Consider the following 27623-nt stretch of genomic DNA (forward strand, 5'->3'; position numbering starts at 1 on the left):
CATCGACAGCGTCGATGTTGCGACACTTTAGCGTGTCCTGCAGAATTTTCCAATGATGGTACGCATACCGAACATGTCATAACCTAAATTCGAATATCTGTAGTGACGTTTACATGTTGCATAAAGTGTGTGCACGCTGTAGTTATTAACTAATTTTCGTTTTTTTCCATATAGTTCAATAATTGTCACGCTGTATGTTGGTGTAGTACCCAGATAACGGCTGGAGCAGCGTTAAGACTGCGTGATGGTAATACAGTGTGTATACCCTGTGCAGAAATTTTTTTTTGCCTTTTCTAATTTCAATATTTGCCTTACTTACACCGCAAATAAAACTTCCTGGCAGATTAAAACTGTGTGCCCGACCGAGACTCGAACTCGGGACCTTTGCCTTTCGCGGGCAAGTGCTCTACAATCTGAGGAGACGAGATACTGGTAGAAGTAAAGCTGTGAGGACCGGGCGTGAGTCGTGCTTCGGTAGCTCAGATGGTAGAGCACCTGCCCGCGAAAGGCAAAGGTCCCGAGTTCGAGTCTCGGTCGGGCACACAGTTTTAATCTTCCAGGAAGTATCATATCAGCGCACACTCCGCTGCAGAGTGAAGATCTCATTCTGGAAACGTCCCCCAGGCTGTGGCTAAGCCATGTCTCCGCAGTATCCTTTCTTTCAGGAGTGCTAGTTCTGCAAGGTTCGCAGGAGAGCTTCTGTAAAGTTTGGAAGGTAGGAGACGAGATACTGGCAGAAGTAAAGCTGTGAGGACGGGGCGTGAGTCGTGCTTCGGTAGCTCAGATGGTAGAGCACTTGCCCGCGAAAGGCAAAGGTCCCGAGTTCGAGTCTCGGTCGAGCACACAGTTTTAATCTGCTTGCCAGGAAGTTTCATATCAGCGCACACTCCACTGCAGAGTGAAAATCTCATTCTGGAAACATCCCCCAGGCTGTGGCTAAGCCATGTCTCCGCAGTATCCTTTCTTTCAGGAGTGCTAGTTCTGCAAGGTTCGCAGGAGAGCTTCTGTAAAGTTTGGAAGGTAGGAGACGAGATACTGGCAGAAGTAAAGCTGTGAGGACGGGGCGTGAGTCGTGCTTCGGTAGCTCAGATGGTAGAGCACTTGCCCGCGAAAGGCAAAGGTCCCGAGTTCGAGTCTCGGTCGAGCACACAGTTTTAATCTGCTTGCCAGGAAGTTTCATATCAGCGCACACTCCGCTGCAGAGTGAAAATCTCATTCTGGACCGCAAATAAAGTTGAATAGTGCTGAATATATTGCATGTCTTAATATTCTCATAGACTTCATGGAAAGGGAAGGCAAGTACGGTACGGGAAAGAAGTGCAGTTACAGCCTCCTCGACAACTCTGCGAATAAGTTTCCTAGGAGGAACTGCTTCAACAGTAAAAATATCATAACAATGGATGTAAATGAAAGAATAGCCTCAGGGTCAAGATGTCTGTACTCACTAAGCAACCCACTCAAAAGTAAAGGTTTGTCAATCACCACAGAGATGAATGTACAACACTGTTATCTGCCCCATAGTACGGTACGTTTCAGAAAGCTGGACAATTACAAAGAATGAAAGAGAAAAACTGAATGTTTTCGAAAGAAAAGTAGTGAGAAAAATCTGGGGACCTGTGTTGGAGAATGGCGTATGGAGAATTCGAAAGAACGGTGAAATTTATCAGCTAATGAAGCAACCCACTGTCATCCAGAAATTCAAAAGTAGGAGACTGCAATGGGCTGGACATGTGGCTAGTATAGAAAACAACAGAATCACCAAGTAAGCATTTGAAGGAACTATCCAGGTAACAAGACCATTGGGCCGACCTCGTACAAGGTGGAAAGATGACATAAAGGAGGCCATCGCAGCATTAGGAAATTCCGCAGGGTGGAGGGAGGCTGCGAGAGATAGAAGGCGGTGGAAGCAGATACTCGATGCAGCGCGTGGTCTACAGGGCCTGTGATCGCTGTGTGTGTCTGAGAGAGAACTGTAATTAATAATTATCTTTCTTCGTCTTCCTTTAGTTTAACTTCATGTAGCCATCCTCGGGAGTTTCGCACAAACAGTAGGTTCCTGGTGCAAATGCCGAGAAAATTACTGCTCTCCTGTCTTTACGATGAATGTCGCCCCAGCATGGGTAAATCATGAACTACAAAGTAGAGAAAGTGTCTAATTTTACATACGACATACTCGTGTGCACTTAACGATACCTTCCTGGAAATTCATTTGCAATCCCAATTTATCCTTTGCCTTTCCTTCTTATGCCTTTTATAAAGACACGAATAAATAGTATATATTAATAAAGGAAAGCAGAAAGGTGGAAGGAGTATATAGAGGGTCTATACAGGGGCCATGTTCTTGAGAACAATATTATGGAAATGGAAGAGGAGGTAGATGAAGATGAAGTGGGAGACATGATACTGCGTGAAGAGTTTGACAGAGCACTGAAAGACCTGAGTCGAAACAAGGCCCAAGGAGTAGACAACATTCCATTAGAACCACTGACAGCCTTGGGAGAGCCAGACCTAACAAAACTCTACCATCTGGTGAGCAAGATGTATGAGACAGGTGAAATCCCTCAGACTTCAAGAAGAATATAGTAATTCCAATCCCAAAGAAAGCAGGTATTGACAGATGTGAGAATTACCGAACTATCAGTTTAATAAGTCACAGCTGCAAAATACTAACGCGAATTCTTTACAGACGAATGGAGAAACTGGTAGAAGCCGACCTCGGAAAAGATCAGTTTAGATTCCGTGGAAATGTTGGAACGAGTGAGAGAATACTGACTCTACGACTTATCATAGAAGAAACATTAAGGAAAGGCAAACCTACGTTTCTAGCATTTGTAGACTTAGAGAAAGCTTTTGACAATGTTGACTGGAATACTCTCTTTCAAATACTGAATGTGGCAGGGGTAAAATACAGGGAGCGAAAGGCTATTTACAATTTGTACAGAAACCAGATGGCAGTTATAAGAGTCGAGGGACATGAAAGGGAAGCACCGGTTGGGAAGGGAGTCAGACAGGGTTGTAGCCTCTCCCCGATGCTATTAAATCTGTATATTGAGCAAGCAGTAAAGGAAACGAAAGAAAAGTTCGGAGTAGGTATTAAAATCCATGGAGAAGAAACAAAAACTTTGAGGTTCGCCGATGACATTGTAATTCTGTCAGAGACAGCAAAGGACTTTGAAGAGCAGTTGAACGGAATGGACAGTGTCTTGAAAGGTGGGTATAAGATGAACATCAACAAAAGCGAAACGAGGATAATGGAATGAGGTCGAATTAAGTCGGGTGATGCTGAGGGAATTAGATTAGGAAATGAGACTATTAAAGTAGTAAAGAAGTTTTGCTATTTGGGGAGCAAAATAACTGGTAATGGTCGAAGTAGAGAGAATATAAAATGTAGACTGGCAATGGCAAGGGAAGCGTTTCTGAAGAACAGAAATTTGTTAGGGTCGAGTATTGATTTAAGTGTCAGGAAGTCATTTCTGAAAGTATTTGTATGGAGTGTAGCCATGTATGGAAGTGAAATGTGGACGATAAATAGTTTAGAGAAGAAGAGAACAGAAGCTTTCGAAATGTGGTGCTACAGAAGAATGCTGAAAATTATATGGGTAGATCACACAACTAATGAGGAGGTATTGAATAGAATTGGGGAGAAGAGGAGTTTGTGGCACAACTTGAGTAGAAGAAGGGATCGGTTGGTAGGACATGTTCTGAGGCCTCAAGGTATCACCAATTTAGCATTGGAGGGCAGCGTGGAGGGTAAAAATCGTAGAGGGAGACCAAGAGATGAATACACTAAGCAGATTCAGAAGGATGTAGGCTGCAGTAGGTACTGAGAGATGACGCAGCTTGCACAGGATAGAGTATCATGGAGAGCTGCATCAAACCAGTCCTCGGACTGAAGACCACAACAACAACAACAACAATCATTAATTCGGTGTATTTGCAAATGTAAGTGACATAAAAATTGAAAATAAAAGGTTTCCGTGTAGGGACTCGACCCCACGGTTCTGTACTCATCGCACTGCGCATGCTGCTAACCGGAAACAATGCCAACACAAATGGCTCATGCCTCGCTCGCCCGACACGCGCCAACAGTGCTGTACTTATTGTTACAGACATGGTCACCCGGAGGTCCCACTTCTCTCACTTTCGTTTCTGGCATATTCTATAAATTTGGACGAAATCGGCGATGAAAGGGTAATTTCAGTAGTGGTACAAGTCCATTTTTGTTCATTCTGAGACACAGAGTCCTAAAGTTAAATGACTATACATACTTGAATATTTCTGGTGAGATAACTGCAGATTTTATATACCGGGTGATCAAAAAGTCAGAATCAATTTGAAAACTGAATAAATCACGGAATAATGTAGATAGGTACAAATTGACATACATGCTTGGAATGACATGGGGTTTTATTAGAACCAAGAAAATATAAAAGTTAGATGTTCCACAGATGGCGCTTCATCTGATAACAAAGTAAGACAAAGCAAAGATGATGTTCTTTACAGGAAATGCTCAATATGTCCACCATCATTCCTCAACAGTAGCTGTAGTCGAGGAATGATGTTGTGAACAGCACTGTAAACCATGTCCGGAGTTACGGTGAGGCATTGGCGTCGGATGTTGTCTTTCAGCATCCCTAGAGATGTCGGTCGATCACGATACACTTGCGACTTCAGGTAACCCCAAAGCCAATAATCCCACGGACTGAGGTCTGGGGACCTGGGAGGCCAAGCGTGACGAAAGTGGCGGCTGAGCACACGATCGTCACCAAACGACGCGCGCACAAGAGATCTTTCACGCGTCTAGCAATATGCCTGCATAAACATCGTACGTTCCAGCAGGTGTTTATCAGCCAGGCTGGGTATGATGCGATTCTGTAACATATCGGCGTACCTCTCACCCGTGACGGTAGCAGTTACAAAACCAGAATCACGCATTTCCTCGAAGAAAAAAGGCCCGATAACGGTAGATGTGGTAAATCCAACCCATACCGTGACTTTCTCGTCGTGCAATGGAGCTTCCACAACAGACCTAGGATTTTCGGTAGCCCAAATTCTGCAGTTGTGGGCGTTGACAGACCCTCGGAGCGTGAAATGAGCTTCGTCGGTCCACAACACGTTACTCAACCAATCGTCATCTTCCGCCATCTTTTGAAACGCCCACACCGCAAATGCCCTCCGCTTCACTAAATCGCCAGGTAACAGTTCACGATGCCGATGGATTTTGTACGGACAGCATCGGAGGGTACGCCTCAGTGCCAACCAAACAGTAGTGTACGGAATGCCGGCGCGACGTGCGACTGCACGAGCGCTGACTTCCCCGTGCACAGACGAACCCGCTACAGTCTCCGTTTCTTCCTGAACTGTCTCAGCAGCATTACCCCTTGTGCTCGGTCGGCCACTACGGGGTCTATCGTCTAAACAACCCGTGGCTTCGAACTTCGAAATCATTCTCGCCACAGCTGCATTTGTCAACGGACCTTTACCCGTTCGAATCCCCTTCCTATGGCGATAGGATCGTAACGCTGAACTAGCACATATCCCATTCTGATAATACAGCTTCACTAAAAGCGCCTTTTCAGGTAACGTCAACATGCTGCGACTGCTGGCGCTTCTATCTATCATCACAGCTCCTTTTATACACGATTGTCATGGGCAGTCACTGACGTTTTGCTGTCCAGCGCCATCTGTCGGACATTTTGTGACCTTTATTTTTTTTTTTTGTTCTAATAAAACCCCATGTCATTCCAAGCATGTGTGTCAATTTTTACCTCTCTATCTACATTATTCCGTGGTTTGTTAAGTTTTCAAATTTATACTGACGTTTTGATCACCTGGCATCTATACTTGAGTATACACTTGAATATTTCTGGTGAGATAACTGCAGATTTTTCAGCGCTCATTTAACTTTAGGACTCTGTACCTCAGTATGAACAAAAATGGACTTGTACCACTATTGGAATAATCCCTTCACATGAAGCGTGTGGGGCATACGAGGATAACAGTGCAGCGGAAACGCAGCCCAAACGTTCGAAAGTGAATGGTCGTTAGCTTTCCGGGGCAACGGTAGAAAGCGTTTCCGAAACGGCTAAACATGTAAACCGTTCGTGTGCCGCCGTGCTTAAAGTATAGCGTGCGTGGTAAAATGGCGCTATCCAAAATGGAGCTCAGACAACGAATATTCACTCAGATCTTGGTAAACATGCAAAGTGGCCCAAAGATTGACGAGTTGTTGCAAATGTCAACAAGTGTAAAATTGTGCCTTTCACAAAACGAAAAATACGTCATATCCTATGACTACCATATCAATGATTGCTAACTGGAAACGGCCAATTCTTACAGATAACTGCGTTAATAAACACATGGTATGGATATGAATGGACATACAGGCTAAGTCATAGCTGAACCAGGTGGCAGAGTTCTGTTGATTGGTAGAATACTGAGAAATTGGAGTCTTGAAGTAGACTCACGGATAACGTATCGTGGAATACTGCTGAAGGTGTGGGGAATACCAAACAGGTTGAACAGGGAATATTTTAACATGTACAATGACGGTCAGATTGCTTGACTACAGGCTGCTGTGGCGGAGCGGTTCTAGGCGCTTCAGTCTGGAACTGCGCTGCTGCTACGGTCGCAGGTTCGAATCCTACCTCGGGCATGGATGTGTGTGATGTCCTTAGGTTAGTTAGGTTTAAGCAGTTCTGAGTTCTAGGGGACTGATGACCTCAGATGTTAAGTCCCATAGTGCTCAGAGCCATTTAATTGTTCGACTGATGGGTGAGAGTAAGGGAGACGCTGGAAGAATCGAACTAGCATTTGCTTGAGGATATACCCAAACAATCCCTTGAAAGCAAGCGTAACAAAGTTTCAAGAATCAGCTCAGGTCATGACTGTAGGAATACGTGTGTACTACGGTCACTAAGCACCGCTTCCGAAGGGATCGCTAAGACAAGGTGAGACTACTTACATAGGTCAGGCATAGAGGCGCTTAAATAGTCGTTCCTCTGCCGCTCCATATGACACTAAATCTTATGAAGACCTGGGAAACTATTTGTGCAGCTCCTTTGCACAGAGTACTTTATTATACACTCATGCTCATAAATTAACGATAATTGCATAATGTGGTGCCACTACACAAAACTGGTGCTAATAGCATAGGCACATAGGGAACACACACCACACACATCTGTGAGTCCACGGTATTGGTGATACCTTGAGAAAACCGTCCCAAAACACATGTGCTACAAAACACCACTGTCTCCTGCGCATGTACCCCGACATCAGTATGGGATATGATCACCGTGCACACGTACACAGGCCGCACAACGGGTTGGCATACTCCGGATCAGGTGGTCGAGCAGCCTCCCATTCTTGCAGCAGTGCCTGTCGGAGCTGCCGGCCGCGGTGGTCTAGCGGTTCTAAGCGCTCAGTCCGGAACCGCGCGACTGCTACGGTCGCGGGTTCGAATCCTGCCTCGGGCATGGATGTGTGTGATGTCCTTAGGTTAGTTAGGTTTAAGTAGTTCTAAGTTCTAGGGGACTGATGACCACAGATGTTAAGTCCCATAGTGCTCAGAGCCATTTGAACCTGTCGGAGCTCCTGAAGTGTCGTAGGGGTTTGAAGATGTGCAGCGATACGTCGACCGAGAGCATCCCAGACGTGCTCGATTGGGTTTAGGTCTGGAGAACAGGCAGGCCACTCCATTCGGCTGATATCTTCTGTTTCGAGGTACTCCTCCACGATGGCAGCTCGGTGGGGCCGTGCGTTATCATCCATCAGGAGGAAGGTGGGACCCACTGCACCCCTGAAAAGGCGGACATACTGGTGCAAAATGACGTCCCGATACACCTGACCTGTTACAGTTCCTCTGTCAAAGACATGCAAAGGTGTACGTGCGCCAATCATAATCCCACCCCACACCATCAGACCACCATCTCCATACAGGTCCCATTAGGACATTAAGGGATTGGTATCTGGTTCGTGATTCACACCAGATGAAAACCCAGCGAGACTCACTGTTCAGACTATACCTGGACTAGTCCGTGAACATAACCTGGGACCACTGTTCCAATGACCATGTACTGTGTTCTTGACACCAGGCTTTACGGGCTCTCCTGTGACCAGGGGTCAGTGGAATGCACCTTGCAGGTCTCCGGGCGAATAAACCGTGTCTGTTCAGTCGTCTGTAGACTGTGTGTCTGGAGACAACTGTTCCAGTGGCTGCGGTAAGGTCCCGAGCGAGGCTACCTGCAGTACTCCGTGGCCGTCTGCGGGCACTGATGGCGAGATATCGGTCTTCTTGTGGTGTTGTACACTGTGGACGTCCCGTACTGTAGCGCCTGGACACGTTTCCTGTCTGCTGGAATCGTTGCCATAATCTCGAGGTCACACTTTGTGACACGCGGAGGGCCCGTGCTACGACCTGCTGTGTTTGACCAGCCTCCAGTCGCCCTAGTATCCTACCCCTCATAATGTCATTCGTGTTCTTTGAGCCATTTTCAACACACAGTCACCGTTAGCTCGTCTGAAAGCGTCTGCACACTTACTCGCTGCACCGTACTCTGACATGCAGCAACACACCTGTGCGTATGTGGACTGCTGCCAGCAAAACCGTGCGACGACCGCAGGTCAAACAAAACCACATGGTCATACCCTGAGGTGATTTAAACCCGCAAACCGCCCACCAGAGCGTTGTTTCACCGTGTAACAGCATTATCCTTAATTTATGAGCACGAGTGTAGATAACTGCATCAATTTTGGTATTTCTGAGGTTACTAGTAATCGTGTCTGCACGTTCGTTAATAAACAATAGGAAAAGCAAGGGTCCCACCTGAAGTTAATTCTACTTCTGTCGACGGCTGCCCATTTAATATAACCGTCTCGGTCGTCTCTACAAAAGAAATAAAGGAAAAAAAAAAGAAATCCTTTATTCAGTCATAAATTTCTCTAGAGCCGCTATACTTACGTGCTTTCGATAATAAGCGTAGATGTGGTACTGAGTCAAATCTTTTTCGAAAATCGAGAAATACCGCATCTACCCGATCTGCCTTGATCCACAGCTTTCAGTATATGTGAGGAACGTGTTAGTGCGGTTTCACAACATCGATGTTTTCGAAATCCGTGCTGGTTGTCATGAAGGAAGTCATTCTGTTGCAAATACATCTTTGCATCTGGACTCAGCATACGTTTTGTGAGTTTCCACAAGGAATAGATGTCAAAGATATTGGGCTGTGCTGCTGTACATCACTTCTGCATCTTTTCTTGTAGACGGGTGTGAGCTGCGCTTTCTTCCAACCACTGAATACGGTTTAGTTTTCGGAGCTAAACAGGTGCTACCTCAGCAGCGAATTCGGCATACAGGGGTTCCATCAGGCTTCGGAGCTTTGTTCAGTTTTAACGATTTCATGATAATTAAGAAACAGTCTCGATTGCGAATTTCTCTTAATCGGACTGACCGGTTTCAATCTCTAAGGATCATCTTCAGAACGGCAGATGGACTTGCATGGAGCAGGCTGCGCCGATCCACGACGCTGAAGTCACTGCTGCCGTTCTGAAGATGTTCCTTAAGGATAGAAACCGGTCACTCCGATTAAAAGAAATTTGCCATCAAGACTGCTTTTTTTTAATTATCATATTAACATAAGATCGGTGATAGTGTTTTCAGAAATTTCGTTTAACGGTTTCACCTGTTCTCCTGCGCCACTGTGAGTAATATGTGACTCATTGTTGACGTTTCGCTGCAGTTCATCTACAGGCGTCCTCCTTCTGTTGCAGGTCCGGGTTCGACGCCAGACAACGCTCGCCGCCGGGAGGCATTCTTCCGCGACGGCCTCGCCGGGGCTTCCCCGGCCGGCGGCAGCGGCGGTACCCCTGCCACCTGGCGGCGCAGCGCCGAACTGTCGCCGCCGCGCGCCGCGCACAACTCGCCGCCAGGCGGCAGCACTGCGGCGGCGCCGGGCGCCGGTGCTGACAGCTGGCGGCGCAGCGCGGAACTGCCCGCCACGACCGTGAGCGCGACCACGGCCGCGACCTCGACCTCGACCCCAACCACGACGTCTACCACGCCGACTGCGCACAACGTGACCGTGGTCAGTTCCGTAACGTCGCCTGGCTCACTCTATAGTACACACTAGGAGCCACGCATTCCTTTCCATTAGCTAGCGCCTCATTAAACAGCTGGTTGCAAACAAGACGGTGGTAGGTCCTGAAAAGAGGTGGGCATTGATGGCCGCAAAAGGAGAAGGGAGCAGGGAGAGGGGGAGAGCAGGGTCAATTGCCATTCGCCCCCCTCCAAGCACCCACCCACCCATTTGACCAACCATCCATGCTACTTTGATTTCTTTTAGTGCTATTTAGATTTCATCATTATTAAAACAACACTCTGCTTCAGGTTAAATGGGCCGTCAAGCATAGTAAACTACGTCTGCCATTGCACCCTGTTTACATATGTCGATTACAGAGCTGCTCAGTGGATGTATTTAAAGGGTGGACAAATAAGAGCTTCTGGAAACGGAAACTCATCACGTAACCCTATGAAGACGGTTTGCAGAAAACGTGGCACGCCATAAGGACATTGCTGGGAATGCTGTCGGACGAAATCATTCCGAGGCACGACGACAATCACCTCTACGCTGCCAATTGGACAGAGGTGACGCTTTGGCAGTTCAGTCTGGAAACACTACAGTATCCCGTGTACAGCCTGAATCCTTCATCGTGTGATTTTCACGTAGTCGGTGCCTGAAGAAAAACGTGTCTGGCTGTTGGTTTCAGTCAGACAAAGAAGTGCAAGAGTGGGTCTGTGAGTGGCTGACCACATTCTATGAAATGGGAGCTCGTCATCTAAGCTCCCAGTGGGATAAGTACAGGGCGTACATAAAGTCTGGGAACACTTTCAATTATTTATTGCACAAGAACCAAACATTGTACTGGTATCATATACAGCGTGTTACCAAAAGGTACGACCAAACTTTCAGGAAACATTCCTCACACCCAAATAAAGAAAAGATGTTATGTGGACATGTGTCCGGAAACGCTTAATTTCCGTGTTAGAGCTCATTTCAGTTTCGTCAGTATGTACTGTACTTCCTCGATTCACCGCCAGTTGGCCCAATTGAAGGAAGGTAATGTTGACTTCGGTGCTTGTATCGACATGCGACTCATTGCTCTACAGTCCTAGCATCGAGCCCATCAGTACGTAGCATCAACAGGTTAGTGTTCATCACGAACGTGGTTTTGCAGTCAGTGCAATGTTTACAAATGCGGAGTTGGTAGATGCCCATTTGTTACGGATTAGCACGGGGCAATAGCCGTGGCGCGGTACGTTTGTATCGAGACAGATTTCCAGAACGAAGGTGTCCCGACAGGAAGACGTTCGAAGCAATTGATCGGCGTCATAGGGAGCACGGAACATTCCAGCCTACGACTTGCGACTGGGGAAGACCTAGAACGACGACGACACTGCAATGGACGAGGCAATTCTTCGTGCAGTTGACGATAACCCTAATGTCAGCGTCAGAGAAGTTGCTGCTGTACAAGGTAACGTTGACCACGTCACTGTATGGAGAGAGCTACGGGAGAACCAGTTGTTTCCGTACTGTGTACAGCGTGTGCAGGCACTATCAGCAGCTGATTGGCCTCCACGGGTACTCTTCTGCGAATGGTTCATGCGACAATGTGTCAATCCTCATTTCAGTGAAAATGTTCTCTTTACGGATGAGGCTTCATTCCAACGTGATCAAATTTTCACAATCAACATGTGTGGGCTCACGAGAATTCGCACGCGATTGTGCAGTCACGTCATCAACACAGATTTTCTGTGAACGTTTGGGCAGGCATTGTTGGTGATGTCTCGATTGGGCCCCATGTTCTTACACCTACGCTCAATGGAGCACGTTATCATGATTTCATAAGGGATACTCTACCTGTGCTGCTAGAACGTGTGCCTTTACAAGTACTACACAATATGTGGTTCATGCACTATGGAGCTCCTGCACATTTCAGTCGAAGTGTTCTTACGCTTCTCGACAACAGATTCGGTGACCGATGCATTGGTAGAGGCGGACCAATTCCGTGGCCTCCATGCTCTCCTGACCTCAACCCTCTCGACTTTCATTTATGGGGGCATTTGAAAGCTCTCGTCTACGCAACCCCGGTACCAAATGTAGAGACTCTTCGTGCTCGTATCGTGGACGGCTGTGATACAATACGCCATTCTCCAGGGCTGCATCAGCGCATCAGGGATTCCGTGCGACGGAGGGTGGATGCACGTATCCTCGCTAACGGAGGACATTTTGAACATTTCCTGTAACAAAGTGTTTGAAGTCACGCTGGTACGTTCTGTTGCTGTGTGTTTCCATTCCGTGATAAATGTGATTTGAAGAGAAGTAATAAAATGAGCTCTAACATGGAAAGTAAGCGTCTCTGGACACATGCCCACATAACATATTTTCTTTCTTTGTGTGTGAGGAATGTTTCCCGAAAATTTGGCCATACCTTTTTGTAACACCCTGTATATGTAATTTTGAAGAGAAACCCTGAAAGTTTTTTTTTACCGCCACAGCGTAGTTTGGTAATTTGCCGATAGTCAGCGCTGGTCTCAAATGTGGTGACTTCAGGTGCGGAGCGAGCTTTTGTGTGTCAGAGTTTGACAAAAACAAGTATGCTACAGCTGTTCAGTGGATGTTTAGAACCAAGTGCGGTAAGAAGCCACTGACAAGGAAGGCCATTTACCACTGGCACGACAAATTCGTTACGATGGGTTGCTTGTGCCCGGCAAAGAGAATCGGATGTCCCAGTGTGAGTGAAATGAATGTGAAGAATGTACGAGAGACATTCTTAATGAGGCCAAAGAAATCAGTGTGTCGTGCATCCTGTGAATTTGAAATGGCTCCAATGACAATGTGGAAAGTCCTGTTACAGAATCTGCCTATGAAACCATTGAAATTGGAGCTAGTGCAGATGCTCAATGACAAGACAACAACAAAGACAAGTGTTTTGAGTCTGAATTGAATGAAGATGGGGACGGCATTGTTGATCGCTTAATTTTTAGTGATGAAGCCACTTTTCACACTAATGGGAAAGTGAACAGGCATAGTTCTCAAGTCTGGGGTACAAAGCATCCACACGGATGCATTGAATTTGAGCACGATTCCCCAAAGGCAAAAGTTTTTTCTGCCTCGTCATGTCGAAAACTGTACAGGCCGTTCTCCTTCGCTGAGAGCACTATCACTGGATATTCCTACTTGGACATGTTGCAATGGCTGATGCCTCGAGTGCAGTCGGACTCCCCGTTCATCTTTCAGCAGGCTGGGGCTTCACCTCATTTTCATTGTGAAGATCGTGGGTACCTGAACACGGACAACCACATCGACGGATTGGCCGTGCTGCAGAAGGGGACAGCTGTTTCACGAAATGGCGTCCCCGATCACCAGATCTCGCTCCGTGTGACTTTTAACTGTGGGGACACATCAAAGATCCGGTGTATGTACCGCCTCCACCACGTGATGTAGCAGAGCTCCAGGAGAGAATACGGGAAGTGACTGCCACAGTCGACGATGCCGTGGTGGGACGGGTATGGCCACAATTCGATTACCGTATTGATGTCTATTGACGCACAGTCAACATAGGTTTAGAAAACATCATTCTGGTTCAAAAATGCCTCTGAGCACTATGGGACTAAACATCTATAGTCATCAGTCCCCTAGAACTTAGAACTACTTAAACCTAACTAACCTAAGGACATCACACAACACCCAGCCATCACGAGGCAGAGAAAATCCCTGACCCCGCCGGGAATTGAACCCGGGAACCCGAGCGCATCATTCTGGTGAAACGCAACTATCTCTTTATTCACATGAAGTGTTGAATGCCACTGACAAGGGATTTCAGACCGATTCCATATTTCTGGATTTCCGGAAGGCTTTTGACACTGTACCACACAAGTGGCTCATAGTGAAATTGCGTCCTTATCGAATATCGCCTCAGTTATGTGACTGGATTTGTGATTTGCTGTCAGAGAGATCACAGTACGTAGTAATTGACGGAAAGTCATCGAGTAAAACAGAAGTGATTTCTACCGTTCCCCAAGGTAGTGTTACAGGCCCTTTGCTGTTCCTCGTCTATATAAACGATTCTGGAGACAATCTGAGCAGCCGTCTTCAGTTGTTTGCAGATGACGCTGTCTTTTATCTATTAATAAAGTCATCTGAAGACCAAAACAAACTGCAAAACGATTTAGAAAAGATATCTGAACAGTGCGAAAAGCGGCAGTTGACCCTAAATAGCGAAAAGTGTGAGCTCATCCACATGAGTGCTAAAAGGAACTCGATAATCTTCGGTTACACGACAAACCAGTCTAATCTAAAGGCCGTAAAGTCAACTAAATACCTAGGTATCACAATAACAAACAACTTAAATTGGAAGGAACACACAGAAAATGTTTTGGGGAAGGCTAAACAAAGACTGCGTTTTGTTGGCAGGATACTTAGTAAATCTAACAGACCTACTAAGGAGACTGCCTACACTACGCTTGTCCGTGCTGTTTTAGAATACTGCTGCGCGGTGTGGGATCCTTAGCAGATAGGACTGACAGAGTACATCGAAAAAGTTCAAAGAAATGCAGCACGTTTTTTATTATCGCGAAATATGGGAGAGAGTGTCACAGAAATAATACAGGATTTGGGCTGGACATCATTAAAAGAAAGGCGTTTTTCGTTGGGACGGATTCTTCTCACGAAATTCCAATCACCATCTTTCTCCTCCAAATGCGAAAATATTTTGTTGACACCGACCTACATAGGGAGGAACGATCACCACGATAAAATAACGGAAACCAGAGCTCGTACGGAAAGATATAGGTGTTCATTCTTTCCGCGCGCTATACGAGATTGGAATAATCGAGAATTGTGAAGGTGGTTCGATGAACCCTCTGCCAGGCACTTAAATATGATTTGCAGAGTATCCATGTAGATGTAGATGTCTGCCGGGTCACTCATGGTTTGCATATCGAATGTTTGTAAAAAAAAAAAAAAACCTTTCAGAGTGTCTCTTCAAAATGCAATATGTATGGCATCTGTGCAATGTTTAGTTCTTGTGCAATAAATAATTGAAAGTGTTCCCAGACTTTATGTACTCCCTGTATAACAACACATGTGGTGATTACTTTTGATTAGAACCATTCTTTGGTCCTTTTGTGACGAGTGTTGCGCTGTGACTTGACTGAGCTTTATGTTTTCTGTCCAGATCCCGAGGAACTTCACACAAGGTGCCTCATCCACTGTTTGTCCATTCAGCTCTATCTGTACTACCTTTAAATCATTTATATTTGTTTGCACTCGTATAACATGAGATTTTGCTGTCAGATTCAAAATTTTGTGGGAGTTATTGATTTTTCACGTTAAAGGATGACAGCCAAAACAGTTCAAGGATAAAAATTTATTAAAATTCTTGACCAAGGTTTCAGTATATATAAATATACTTTCATCAGAAGTAAAAAATCGTGAACAGAAGACACTTTCATCAGCAAAACCTTAGCATTGGAAATGAGAAACACTAAAGCTTAAGTAACAGTGAAATTACCGAAGTAATACAGGCACGAAATCTTTTAGTTAGTTACTAAAATTACATCATGCAATGGAGATTAATAAAACAATTGTGCCAAAGGCGTCGTCAATAATTAAGACGTATTTTTGATGTTTGTGTGTATGTGTGGTTAATTGACTAGTATGGTTTTATTCACAACGACAGATCGTTTCGTTTTCCGTAACATTCTGGTGGTTTTCGCTAGTATATATTTCACCGCCTACGTTACGCGAGATTCTCGTGCATTACACTACTGCCTTCTCTCGTTAGATGTGCTCCATAGCGCAAGCTTAATCTGTTTGACACTAGGACACAGGTAAATTGGTTCCATATTTTCTAGTTTACATAAATGTTTTTAAATGGTCTGATATGTTTTATTTATTAAGACAGAAGGTTTGAATTAGCACAACTTTTAATAATTTTGATGCGCTTATGTAGGTATCCATGGATTTTAGTATGCGCGAGTGTCTGGCACATACCACAAGTGCCCTCTCTCGGCGAAACCATCTGGCCTAGTGCTTTCACACTCTCGTCTCGATAGTTCATAGGCGAAGTACTGGTGCTAAACTGTTTGCATTGACCCTGTGCCTGTAGTCATGTTGTACAAGTGGAGAAGATGTCTTAATTATTGACGACGCCTTTGGCACAATTGTTTTATTAATCTCCATTGCATGACGTAATTTGAGTAAGTAACTAAAAGATTTTGTGCCTATATTACTCTGGTAATTTCACTGTTACTTAAGCTCTAGTGTTTCTCATTTCGAATGCTAAGGTTTTGCTGATGAAAGTGTCCTGCTGTTCAGGATTTTTTACTTCTGATGAAGGTATATTTATATATACCAAAACCTTGGTCAAGAATTTTAATAAATTTTTATCCTGCAAATGTTTTGGCTGTCATCCTTTATCGTGAAGAATTTCAACAGTTGCTGTTTCAGCCATGTTTAAAACCTTGAGTTATTGATTTGAAAATAATTCTAACCTCTATGTGGATTGGAGTGCTGTGCCATTGTAACTGCCATTTTCAGTTTACATCATCATGTAAAAATCTGTGAAACAACTAGAAATTCATAAAGTGCAAGCTTTACATGCTTTATTTCAGTGTAAGCATGTACTGTCATGATAGTGCAAAGTGAAACCAGCAGTTACAATAAAAGACAGTTAAACAGCTGCATGTCACTCATTTAAACATCCGATAAGTTTTTCTGACAGAACGTGCTGTGATGTTCCTTGCTCCAACCGTTGCATGAACAATGAGTGTCTACAAATTCAGCATACCGTCTGGCAACAGAACTGCCAGAGGCACGGTCCCTCCTGTACTTCATTTCGAAATGGCATTCAACTGTGGTAACACACTAATGGTGGTGATCCTGAGCAGTGGAAAACATTTTCTGCAGACTAACTGTTACCATTTTGTAAACGATGCTATAACTTCCATCAGGTGGTAACTGAGGCAGTGACAATTGTTGCAGAGTGAAACCCGGATATTAAAACTGTGTTCTAGATTGGGACTGGAAACTGGGACATTTGCCTTTTGCAAGCAAACACTTTGCTGACTGACCTGTCCTGCTGCAATTCACAACTTCCCCTCACAGCTTTACTTCTGCCATCACCTCATCCCCTATCTTCCAAAGCTGTAAAGCTGAGTCATAAACCATGCTCGGATAGTGCAATCGTTAGAGCACTTGCCCATAAAAGGCATAGCTACCAAGTTCAATTTCCAGTCTGGTGTACCGAAGTGAGAAGTTTCAAATCATTTCACACAGCTGCTGAGTGAAATTTCATTCTGAAAACTGTGAGAATTTGTCTGTTGATCGATAAAATGGTAATAATCGTACATTACTGGCCATTAAAATTGCTACACCAAGGAGAAATGCAGATGATAAGCGGGTATTCATGGAGCAAATATATTATACTAGAACTGACACGTGATTACATTTTCACGCAATTTGGGTGCATAGATCCTGAGAAATCAGTACCCAGAACAACCACCTCTGGCCATAATAATGGCCTACATATGCCTGGGCATTGAGTCAAACAGAGCTTGGATGGCATGTACGGGCACAGCTGCCCATGCAGCTTCAACACGATACCACAGTTCATCCAGAATAGTAACTGGCATATTGTGACGAGCCAGTTGCTTGGCCACCATTGACCAGACATTTTCAGTTGGTGAGAGATCTGGAGAATGTGCTGGCCAGGGCAGCAGTCGAACATTTTCTGTATCCAGAAAGGCCCGTACAGGACCTGCAACGTGCGGTCGTGCATTATCCTGCTGAAATGTAGGGTTTCGCAGGGATCGAATGAAGGGTAGAGCCACGGGTCATAACACATCTGAAATGTAACGTCCACTGTTCAAAGTGCCGTCAATGCGAGCAAGAGGTGACCGAGACGTGTAACCAATGGCACCCCATACAGTCACTCCGGGTGATACGCCAGTATGGCGATAACGAATACACGCTTCCAATGTGCATTCACCGCGATGTCACCAAACTGGGATGCGACCATCGTGATGCTGTAAACAGAACCTGGATTCATCTGAAAAAATGGTTTTGCCATTCGTGCACTCATGTTCGTGGTCGAGTACACCATCGCAGGCGCTCCTGTCTGTGATGCAGCGTCAAGGGTAACCGCAGCCACGGTCTCCGAGCTGATAGTCCGTGCTGCTGCAAACGTTGTCGAACTGTTCGTGCAGGTGGTTGTTGTTTTGCAAACGTCCCCATCTGTCGACTCAGGAGTCGAGACATGGCTGCACGATCCATTACAGCCGTGCGGATAAGATGCCTGTCATCTCGACTGCCAGTGATACGAGGCCATTTGGATTCAGCACGGCGTTCCGTATTACCCTCCTGAACCCACCGATTCCATATTCTGCTAACAGTCATTGGATCTCGACCAACAGAGCAGCAATGTCGCGATACGATAAACCGCAATCGCGATAGGCTACAATCCGACCTTTATTAAAGTCGGAAACGTGATGGTACGCATTTCTCCTCCTTACACGAGGCACCACAACAACGTTTCACCAGGCAGCGCCGGTCAACTGCTGTTTGTGTGTGAGAAACCGGTTGGAAACTATCCTCGTGTCAGCACGTTGTAGGTGTCGCCACTGGCGCCAACCTTGTGTGAATGCTCTGAAAAGCCAATCATTTGCATATCACAGCATCTTCTTCCTGTAGCTTTTACTTGTACTTACGTTGACAATGCAATGGCTTCCTTACATCAGTGTTACACTGTGTGCTTCTGTGTAGTCTGGTGAAGGTCGCTCGATGAAGTCTCTCACTGTTCAGAACTGGTGACTGCTTTTTGGAATGTTTTGTGATTACTATTGCAAAAAACTAGAAGAAGAGAATTGGTCAGTTACACAGTCTTGATATTTTTTGGGAAATGTTGTTTATATGACTCCTCACTAATAGTGTAAGATTCCTAAATCCACAACTCCCATTGATATATTTATTTATACTTGTCTACATCTACATCTACATCCATACTCCGCAAGCCACGTGAAGGTGTGTGGCGGAGGGTACCTTGAGTACCTCTATCGGTTCTCCGTTATATTCCAGTCTCGTATTGTTCTTGGAAAGAAAGATTGTCGCTATGCATCTGTGTGGGCTCTAATTTTTCTGATTTTATCCTCATGGTCTCTTCGCGAGATATATGTAGGAGGGAGCAATATACTGCTTGACTCCTAGCTGAAGGTATGTTCTCGAAACTTCAACAAAAGCCCGTACCGAGCTACTGAGCGTCTCTCCTGCAGAGTCTTCCACTGGAGTTTGTCTATCATCTCCGTAACGCTTTCGCGATTACTAAATGATCCTGTAACAAAGCACACTGCTCTCCATTGGATCTTCTGTATCTCTTCTATCAACCCTATCTGGTACGGATCCCACACTGCTGAGCAGTATTCGAGCAGTGGGCGAACAAGTGTACTGTAACCTACTTCTTTTGTTTTCGGATTGCATTTCCTTAGGATTCTTCCAATGAATCTCAGTCTGGCACCTGCTTTACTGACGATCACCGTTATATGATCATTGCATTTTAAATCACTCCAAATGCGTACTCCCAGATAATTTATGGAATTAACTGCTTCCAGTTGCTGACCTGCTATTTTGTGGCTAAATGATAAGGGATGTCTCTTTCTATGTATTTGGAGCACATTACACTTGTCTACATTGAGATTCAATTGCCATTCCCTGCACCATGCGTCAATTCGTTACAGATCCTCCTGCATTTCGGTACAATTTTACATTGTTACAACCTCTCGATACACCACAGCATCATCCGCAAAAAGCCTCAGTGAACTTCCGATGTCATCCACAAGGTCATTTATGTATATTGTGAATAGCAACGGTCCTACGACACTCCCCTGCGGCACACCTGAAATCACTCTTACTTCGGAAGACTTCTCTCCATTGAGAATGACATGTTGCGTTCTGTTATCTAGGAAATCTTCAATCCAATCACACAATTGGTCTGATAGTCTGTATGCTCTTAGTTTGTTCATTAAACGACTGCGGGGAACTGTATCGAACGCCTTGCGGAAGTCAAGAAACACGGCATCTACCTGGGAACCCGTGTCTATGGCCCTCTGAATCTCATGGATGAATAGTCTAAGCTGGGTTTCACACGATCGTCTTTTTCTAAACCCGTGCTGATTCCTACAGAGTAGATTTCTAGTCTCCAGAAAAGTCATTATACTCGAACATAATACGTGTTCCAAAATTCTACAACTGATCGACGTCAGAGATATAGGTCTATAGGTCTGCACATCAGTTCGACGTTCGTTCTTGAAAACGGGGATGACCTGTGCCTTTTTCCAATCTTTGGGAACACTACGCTCTTCTAGAGACCTACGGTACACCACTGGAAGAAGGGGGGCAAGTTCCTTGTGGTTACTGTTTGTCAAGGATTGCAGGGCCATGCTGGATGTTACGTCTGAGTTTTTTTAAACTTTACAAATAACGAACATCTCGCCAATCAGTGTTGCCAACTTTGCACTAGGCAAAAACACTACAGTGCCATATTGAAAACTGTACACCTCTGTGGTTGTCGAAGTGTTTGCTTGTTACTCCCACCAAAATCGTGCCGATACTGCTGCATCCAGCTGACGGATCCACTCCGGACACTCGTGACATCAACCGAGTTACATGTCACAATTACGGCCCGTCTTTTGATTCGAAATAACTTCCACAGAATTTTAAGTTTTGCTGATGATGAATTGTATGGCTAATTCCGTGCAGCTAAATGACATTCAGAGTCACTCACAAATATGCAGTTCTCTTTCAATGCAAATCATGTTTGTAATAGATTGATTGGAAGGCAGTGGGAGGGCTAACAAAATAATGTTCACTAGAAAAATAAAAATCATACAGTACAGTAACATTCTGTTCATCAAATAATTACATTTGACCACTGGATTATGAAACTGAAATTAGATTTTGTGTAGGCAAAGTATTGTGAGAGTTATCACTGTATCTTAATAGTAATCAAAACATTGCCTTTTAAGTAAATCTAGTTACAAGAACTGAGGTATTTTGTCCTTGTATTTCCCTTAAATACAACTGACTCAAAAGACTTTTGTAAAACAGTGTCAAAATTAACATTAGCAGCATTCTTGTATCAGGCTTTACAGTACTGATTAATTGAAGGTGTCCCCAACAATACTTATTATGTTAGTACAGGTAAGAGGTGGTTATGGCTTCCAACATATTTTAGTAAAGATGACCATTTCTAAAAGACAAACCAAATACAAAAACTTGAAAGAAATGGGGAAAACTGATCAAGTAAAAAGATTTATATGGAAAGGAATGGACAATTTCAGTGAACATTATGTAGCAGCAACTACAGGCAAATTTTACTTTGTGAACATTTTAGGTTACACTCTACAAAGGAGATTCCATCTGAAGCAGTCAGTTTTGAATAGACAGAGTGGTCGAGTTGATCTCACATTTATGTAAATGGCAGCAAGTTCAACAGAATTATACAAAAATCTCTGCTAACAAGGATACTGCACGTCACACATTTTGGACACTCTAGGAAACAGATTGCTCACACTTGACCCACATGGCTAATGTGTTACGTCTAATCTCTGCTGACAAGGATACAGTGTGTCACACATTTTTGACAGTCTGGGAAACGGATTCCTCACGCTTAACCCTTCACTGCATTGCTTTGCAGATGTGCAAAGCAAAGTTTCAACTCTCTTTTTGCCGTTGTTCTTGAAGTTTAAGACTTGAAACTGCTTTGCTGATGTGCTGTGTTGTATTATGACGGTAACTGATTCGATTCTGCCACTAGAATGCGCTACTGGGTGTATGATGCGACACTGTGTGTTGCTGTGAGTAGCATTGTACGAGGTGCATTCAAGTTCTAAGGCCTCCGATTTTTTTTCTCCGGACTGGAAAGCGATAGTAACATGAGCATTGTTTTAAAATGAGGCCGCGTTCATTGTCAATACGTCCCAGAGATAGCAGCACCTTACGGCAGATGGAATTTTACCGCCAGCGGCAAGAATGAGAACTGTTTTAAATACTTAAAATGGCGACGTTTTCCTTACTCGAACAGCGTGCAATCATTCGTTTTTGAATTTGCGTGGTGTGAAACCAATTGAAATTCATCGACAGTTGAAGGAGACATGTGGTGATAGAGTTTTGGATGTGTCGAAAGTGCGTTCGTGGATGCGACAGTTTAATGAAGGCAGAACGTCGTGTGACAACAAACCGAAACAACCTCGGGCTCGCACAAGCCGGTCTGACGACACGATCGAGAAAGTGGAGAGAATTGTTTTGGGGGATCGCCGATTGACTGTTCAACAGATCGCCTCCAGAGTCGGAATTTCTGTGGTTTCTGTGCACACAATCCTGCATGACGACCTGCAAATGCGAAAAGTGTCATCCAGTTGGGTGCCACGAATGCTGACGGACGACCACACGGCTGCCCGTGTGGCACGTTGCCGAGCAACGTTGACGCGCGACGACAGCAAGAATGGGACTTTCTTTTCGTCGGTTGTGACAATGGATGAGACGTGGATGCCACTTTTCAGTCCAGAAACAAAGTGCCAGTCAGCTCAATGGAAGCACACAGATTCACCGCCACCGAAAAAATTTCGGGTAACTGCCAGTGCTGAAAAAATGATGGTGTCCATGTTCTGGGACAGCGAGGGCGTAATCCTTACCCATTGCGTTCCAAAGGGCACTATGGTAACAGGTGCATCCTACGAAAATGTTTTGAAGAACAAATTCCTTCCTGCACTGCAACAAAAACGTCCGGGAAGGACTGCACGTGTGCTGTTTCACCGAGACAGTGCATCCGCACATCGAGCTAACGTTACGCAACAGTTTCTTTGTGATAACCACTTTGAAGTGATTCCTCATGCTCCCTACTCACCTGACCTGGCTCCTGGTGACACTTAGGTTTTTCCAACAATGAAAGACACTCTCCATGGCCGCACATTCACCAGCCGTGCTGTTATTGCCTCAGCGATTTTCCAGTGGTCAAAACAGACTCCTAAAGGAGCCTTTGCCGCTGCCATGGAATCACGGCGTCAGCGTTGTGAAAAATGTGTACGTCTGCAGGGCGATTACGTCGAGAAGTAACGCCAGTTTCGTCGATTTCGGATGAGTAGTTAATTAGAAAAAAAAAGTCGGAGGCCTTAGAACTTGAATGCACCTCGTAAGTCTGGCTGACATTGCTCTCTTTCGGCAGTGATTGTTAGTAGTTGAATAGAAGAACACATGAATGCAAAAAATTTGTAGTGCTTCTACAACCTTTGGAGAGTATTCTGCTCCGTTCATGTTGTATTTGTGCTAATAAATATGTAAGTAGTATACAAAAAAAATGGTTCAAATGGCTCTGAGCACTATGGGACTTAACATCTATGGTCATCAGTCCCCTAGACTTAGAACTACTTAAACCTAACTAACCTAAGGACAGCACACAACACCCAGCCATCACGAGGCAGAGAAAATCCCTGACCCCGCCGGGAATCGAACCCGGGAACCCGGGCGTGGGAAGCGAGAACGCTACCGCATGACCACGAGATGCGGGCAAGTAGTATACAAATAAATTTCGTTTGCATATGTGCAGTAGTGCGTAATAACACTTCTATCCACAATCGAACGATGAGAAAGTAGTGTTTCCTTCTTTCTGCTTTTTTCTAGTTTATCGTGATAGTATGAGTGCTGTGACGGAGTCATTCTCGTATTTCGACAATGGGCGACGACGTATGAAGAATTTGTGGCCCTAGACTGCCCTTCTGGCAGTGAAGATGAGTTAGATTTTGACGATTCAGATGAAGACCCGACAGTAAACGTAAATTATCTGGAATCTGCAGATAGTGATAGTGAGCCTGAGGCTACTGTAGTTAATACACATAATTCAAATAATTATTGTTTGAAGGATGATGAGGATGAAACTGTTGCTGATGCATGGGCACCACAAGCTTTTGCACATGTGCAGAGTTTCACTGACAAAAACTGCTTTCTTGCATTACATAGTGTTTAAGACATGTGTCTTTCATTAATTTTCGAAATTGTCATTAATTCTTTCATATCTGTTGTTAATTTGACATGAAAAAAAAATATCTTTGACAGATAATAACCTATTTGTGTGAAAAACTTCACACAGTTTTGCATATGTGCAAAGTGTCACTTATGAGTGTTTATGAAACGTTTCCCACAGTTTTGCATAAATGCAAACTGAATAAAAATAATTTTTTTTCTGAATTAAAAACATCTTTTTTTTTTTTTTTTTTTTCAACATTTTTCCTGACATCTACATCTACGTGATTACTCTGCTATTCACAATCAAGTGCCTGGCAGAGGGTTCAATGAACCACCTTCATGCTGTCTCTCTACCGTTCCACTCTCAAACGGTGTGAGGGGAAACGAGCACTTAAATTTTCCAGTGTGAGCCCTGATATATTTTATTTTATCGTGGTGATCATTTCTCCCTATGCAGGTGGGTGCCAACAGAATGTTTTCGCAAACGGAGGAGAAAACTGGTGATTGAAATTTCATGAGAAGATCCCGTCGCAACGAAAAACCCCTATGTTTTAATGATTGCCACTCCAATTCACGTATCAAGTCTGTGGCACTATCTCCCGTATTTCACAATAATACAAAATGAGCTGCCCTTCTTTGTGCTTTTTCGATGTCATCCGTCAGTCCCACCTGATGCGGATCCCACACCGCACAGCAATACTCCAGAATAGGGCGGACAAGCGTGGTGTAAGCAGTCTCTTTAGTAGACCTGTTGCCTTCTAAGTGTTCTGTCAATGAATCGCAGTCTTTGGTTTGCTCTACCCACAACATTATCTATGTGATCGTCCCAGTTTAGGTTATTTATAATTGTAATCCCTAAGTACTTAGTTGAATTTACAGCCTTCAGATTTGTGTGACTTATCGCGTAATCGAAATGTAGTGGATTTCTTTTAGTACTCATGTGAGTAACTTTATACTTTCCTTTATTGAGGGTCAATTGCCACTTTTCGTACCATACAGATATCTAAATAATTTTACAATTCGTTTTGATCATCTGATGACTTTACAAGACGGTAATTGACAGCATCATCTGCAAACAATCGAAGACGGCTACTCAGATTGTCTCCTACGTCGTTAATATCCTTGAACAATTTGAAATACAAAAAAAAAAAAAAAAAAAAAAAAAAAAAATTTAACTTCTAAAAAAAAAAAGTGTGTAATGAAGTGTTAACCCACACAGCTGATGTGTTATGCCTGCAGAAAACTAGAACCCTACATGCCACATTTTATTACAGGTCACCAAACGAGTACTGTGGGTGGCCGAGACAGAGCCGGCGGCAGCAGAAAAACCGAAGCCTCCGACAGCAGGTGACGGAGGAGCGGCCGACCCGTCGTCTCCGCCAAAGTCCGCCCGCGTCTTCATCTCGCTCAGTCCCCGCTCCGTCGAGAAGCTCGTATCCGGGCAGCGGGGTCCCAGAGCTGACACGAAGAGTGCTCCCGTGACACGGCCCCAGCAGAACGGCAGCGCCACAACCGACAGAGCCGGCGATACCTCGAGACCGGCGGTCGGCCGCGACCGGCCGGACGGTGTTGTCGGCTCCCCGGCCGGACGGCGACCGGGACCGCGACCGGCGGTCCCCGCGGTGAAGCCCTCCGTGACTCCGAGGAAGGACACCGTCACACCAGATCGCACTGCGGCGGTGTCCCGAGAAGATTCCGTGCCGCAGGGGAAAGCGTCGAGTCCTGCGGAGCTGGCAGGTCCGAAAGGAGGTTCGCCGGCGAAGGCTCCCGGTAAAGCACAGAGACCTGAACCTGGTGCGAATCTGCCCCCCACTCTTAAGACAGGTACGTACTCTCACAGCCAGTCTGCATCTCTTAATTAGATTAGATTAGATTAGTTTTTCGTTCCATTGAGCCATACTGAGGAGATCCTGGTGGATGTGGAACATGCAATATTTTTTTTTTTTTTTTAATGCTATTGGCCTGCTAAGAACTATAGGGGAAAGATATATGGAAAAGGGTAGAGAAATCTTTGCTGTCTTTATAGATTTAGAAAAGGCTTTTGACAGAGTTCAGTGGAATAAGCTGATGGATATCTTGAAGAGGAAAGGAGTAGATTGGAAAGAGAGACGACTGATACAGAATCTATATTTACATCAGAAAGTAAGGATAAGGATTGGAAATGAAATGTGAGAAGGAAGCAGCATTGGACGAGGTGTTAGACAAGGTTGTTGCCTTTCCCCACTGTTGTTTAACGTACACCTTGAAGAATGTATAAGATTTGCTGAGGACATGGTATTAGTGGCAGAAAGTGAGCGGACAGTCAATAACATGCTCAAAGATCTGAATGGAGCTTGTGTGGAATACGGGATGCAAATAAACACAGCAAAAACAAAGAGTATGGTCATCACTGCAAGACGCAGTCTGTCCAATATTAAAATAGGACAATCTACCATTAGACAAGTAAGTGCATTTAAATATCTCGGAAGCACAATAACTGAAGACTTGAGCTTGCACGAGGAGGTGAAAACTCAAATTGTCATAGCGAAGGAGGCATTCAACAGAAAGAGGAGACTTATGTGGCAAATTAGATGAAGGACTAAGGAAAAGGCTTGGCAAATGTTTTGTCTGGAGTGTGGCACTATATGGGGCAGAAACATGGACACTGAGACGAGAGGATGAAAAAAAGGTTAGAAGCATTTGAGATGTGGATGTGGAGGAGAATGGAGAGAATAAGCTGGATGGAAAGAGTGAGTAATGAAAGAGTATTGGAAAGGGTTGGGGAGAGAAGATGTCTGCCGAAGGTTGTAACGGAAAGGAAAAAGAACTGGTCAGGACATTCATTGAGAAGGGAGTGCTTGCTAGCAGATGCTTTGGAAGGATTGGTTTGTGGGAGAAGACTGAGAGGAAGAAGGAGATTCAAGGTGATAGACGACATAAAGGGAAGAGGAAATTATGCAGACCTGCAGAGGATGGCAGAAGACAGGACAGCCTGGAGAACTACCTTGTGAAAACCTGCCTTTAGGCAGAACACTGATGATGATGATGATTTAAAAAAAGCTGAAATAACAATAGTAATAGTAAATACTAATATTATGAGTATATACAATACATCATTTGTTTCTATTAAAAAAATTCGTCAATGGAGTAGAAGGAGTTGGCCACTAGTAAGTCTTTCAGGCTCCTTTTAAACTGACATTTATTTGTAACTAAATTCTTTATGTTTGCTGGCAAATTATTGAAGATGAGTGTTCCTGAGTAGTGGACCCCTTTTTGAACTAAAGTAAGTGCTTTTAAGTCCTTGTGCAGATCATTTTTGTTCCTGGTATTGTACGTATGAACTGAGCTGTTTGTTGGAAAAAGAGATATATTATTTAGGGCAAATTTCATTAAGGAGTAAATATACTGAGAGGCAGTAGTTAGTATACCCAGTTCTTTGAAGAGGTTTCTACAGGACGTCCGTGAATTTACTCCACAAATAATACGTATTACACGCTTCTGGACTCTGTAAACTTTTGTTTGACTTGAAGAGTTACCCCAAAATATTATCCCATATGACATTATGGAATG

The 27623-nt window shown here is 44.5% G+C and overlaps 1 protein-coding gene across 1 annotated transcript in view; it reads left to right on the top strand.

Moving 5' to 3' along the window:
- Positions 1-27623, top strand: part of LOC126212758 (serine/arginine repetitive matrix protein 2-like) — a 629880-nt gene that overhangs the window by 336529 nt on the left and 265728 nt on the right. Inside the window, exons 5-7 of the mRNA XM_049940165.1 lie at positions 9772-9895; positions 9971-10085; positions 25349-25898. Coding sequence (XP_049796122.1) covers positions 9772-9895; positions 9971-10085; positions 25349-25898 — 789 coding nt within the window. The remainder of the gene's footprint in view (positions 1-9771; positions 9896-9970; positions 10086-25348; positions 25899-27623) is intronic.

This window comes from Schistocerca nitens, chromosome 11 (assembly GCF_023898315.1).
Source record: "Schistocerca nitens isolate TAMUIC-IGC-003100 chromosome 11, iqSchNite1.1, whole genome shotgun sequence".
NCBI classification, from domain to species: Eukaryota; Metazoa; Arthropoda; class Insecta; order Orthoptera; family Acrididae; genus Schistocerca; species Schistocerca nitens.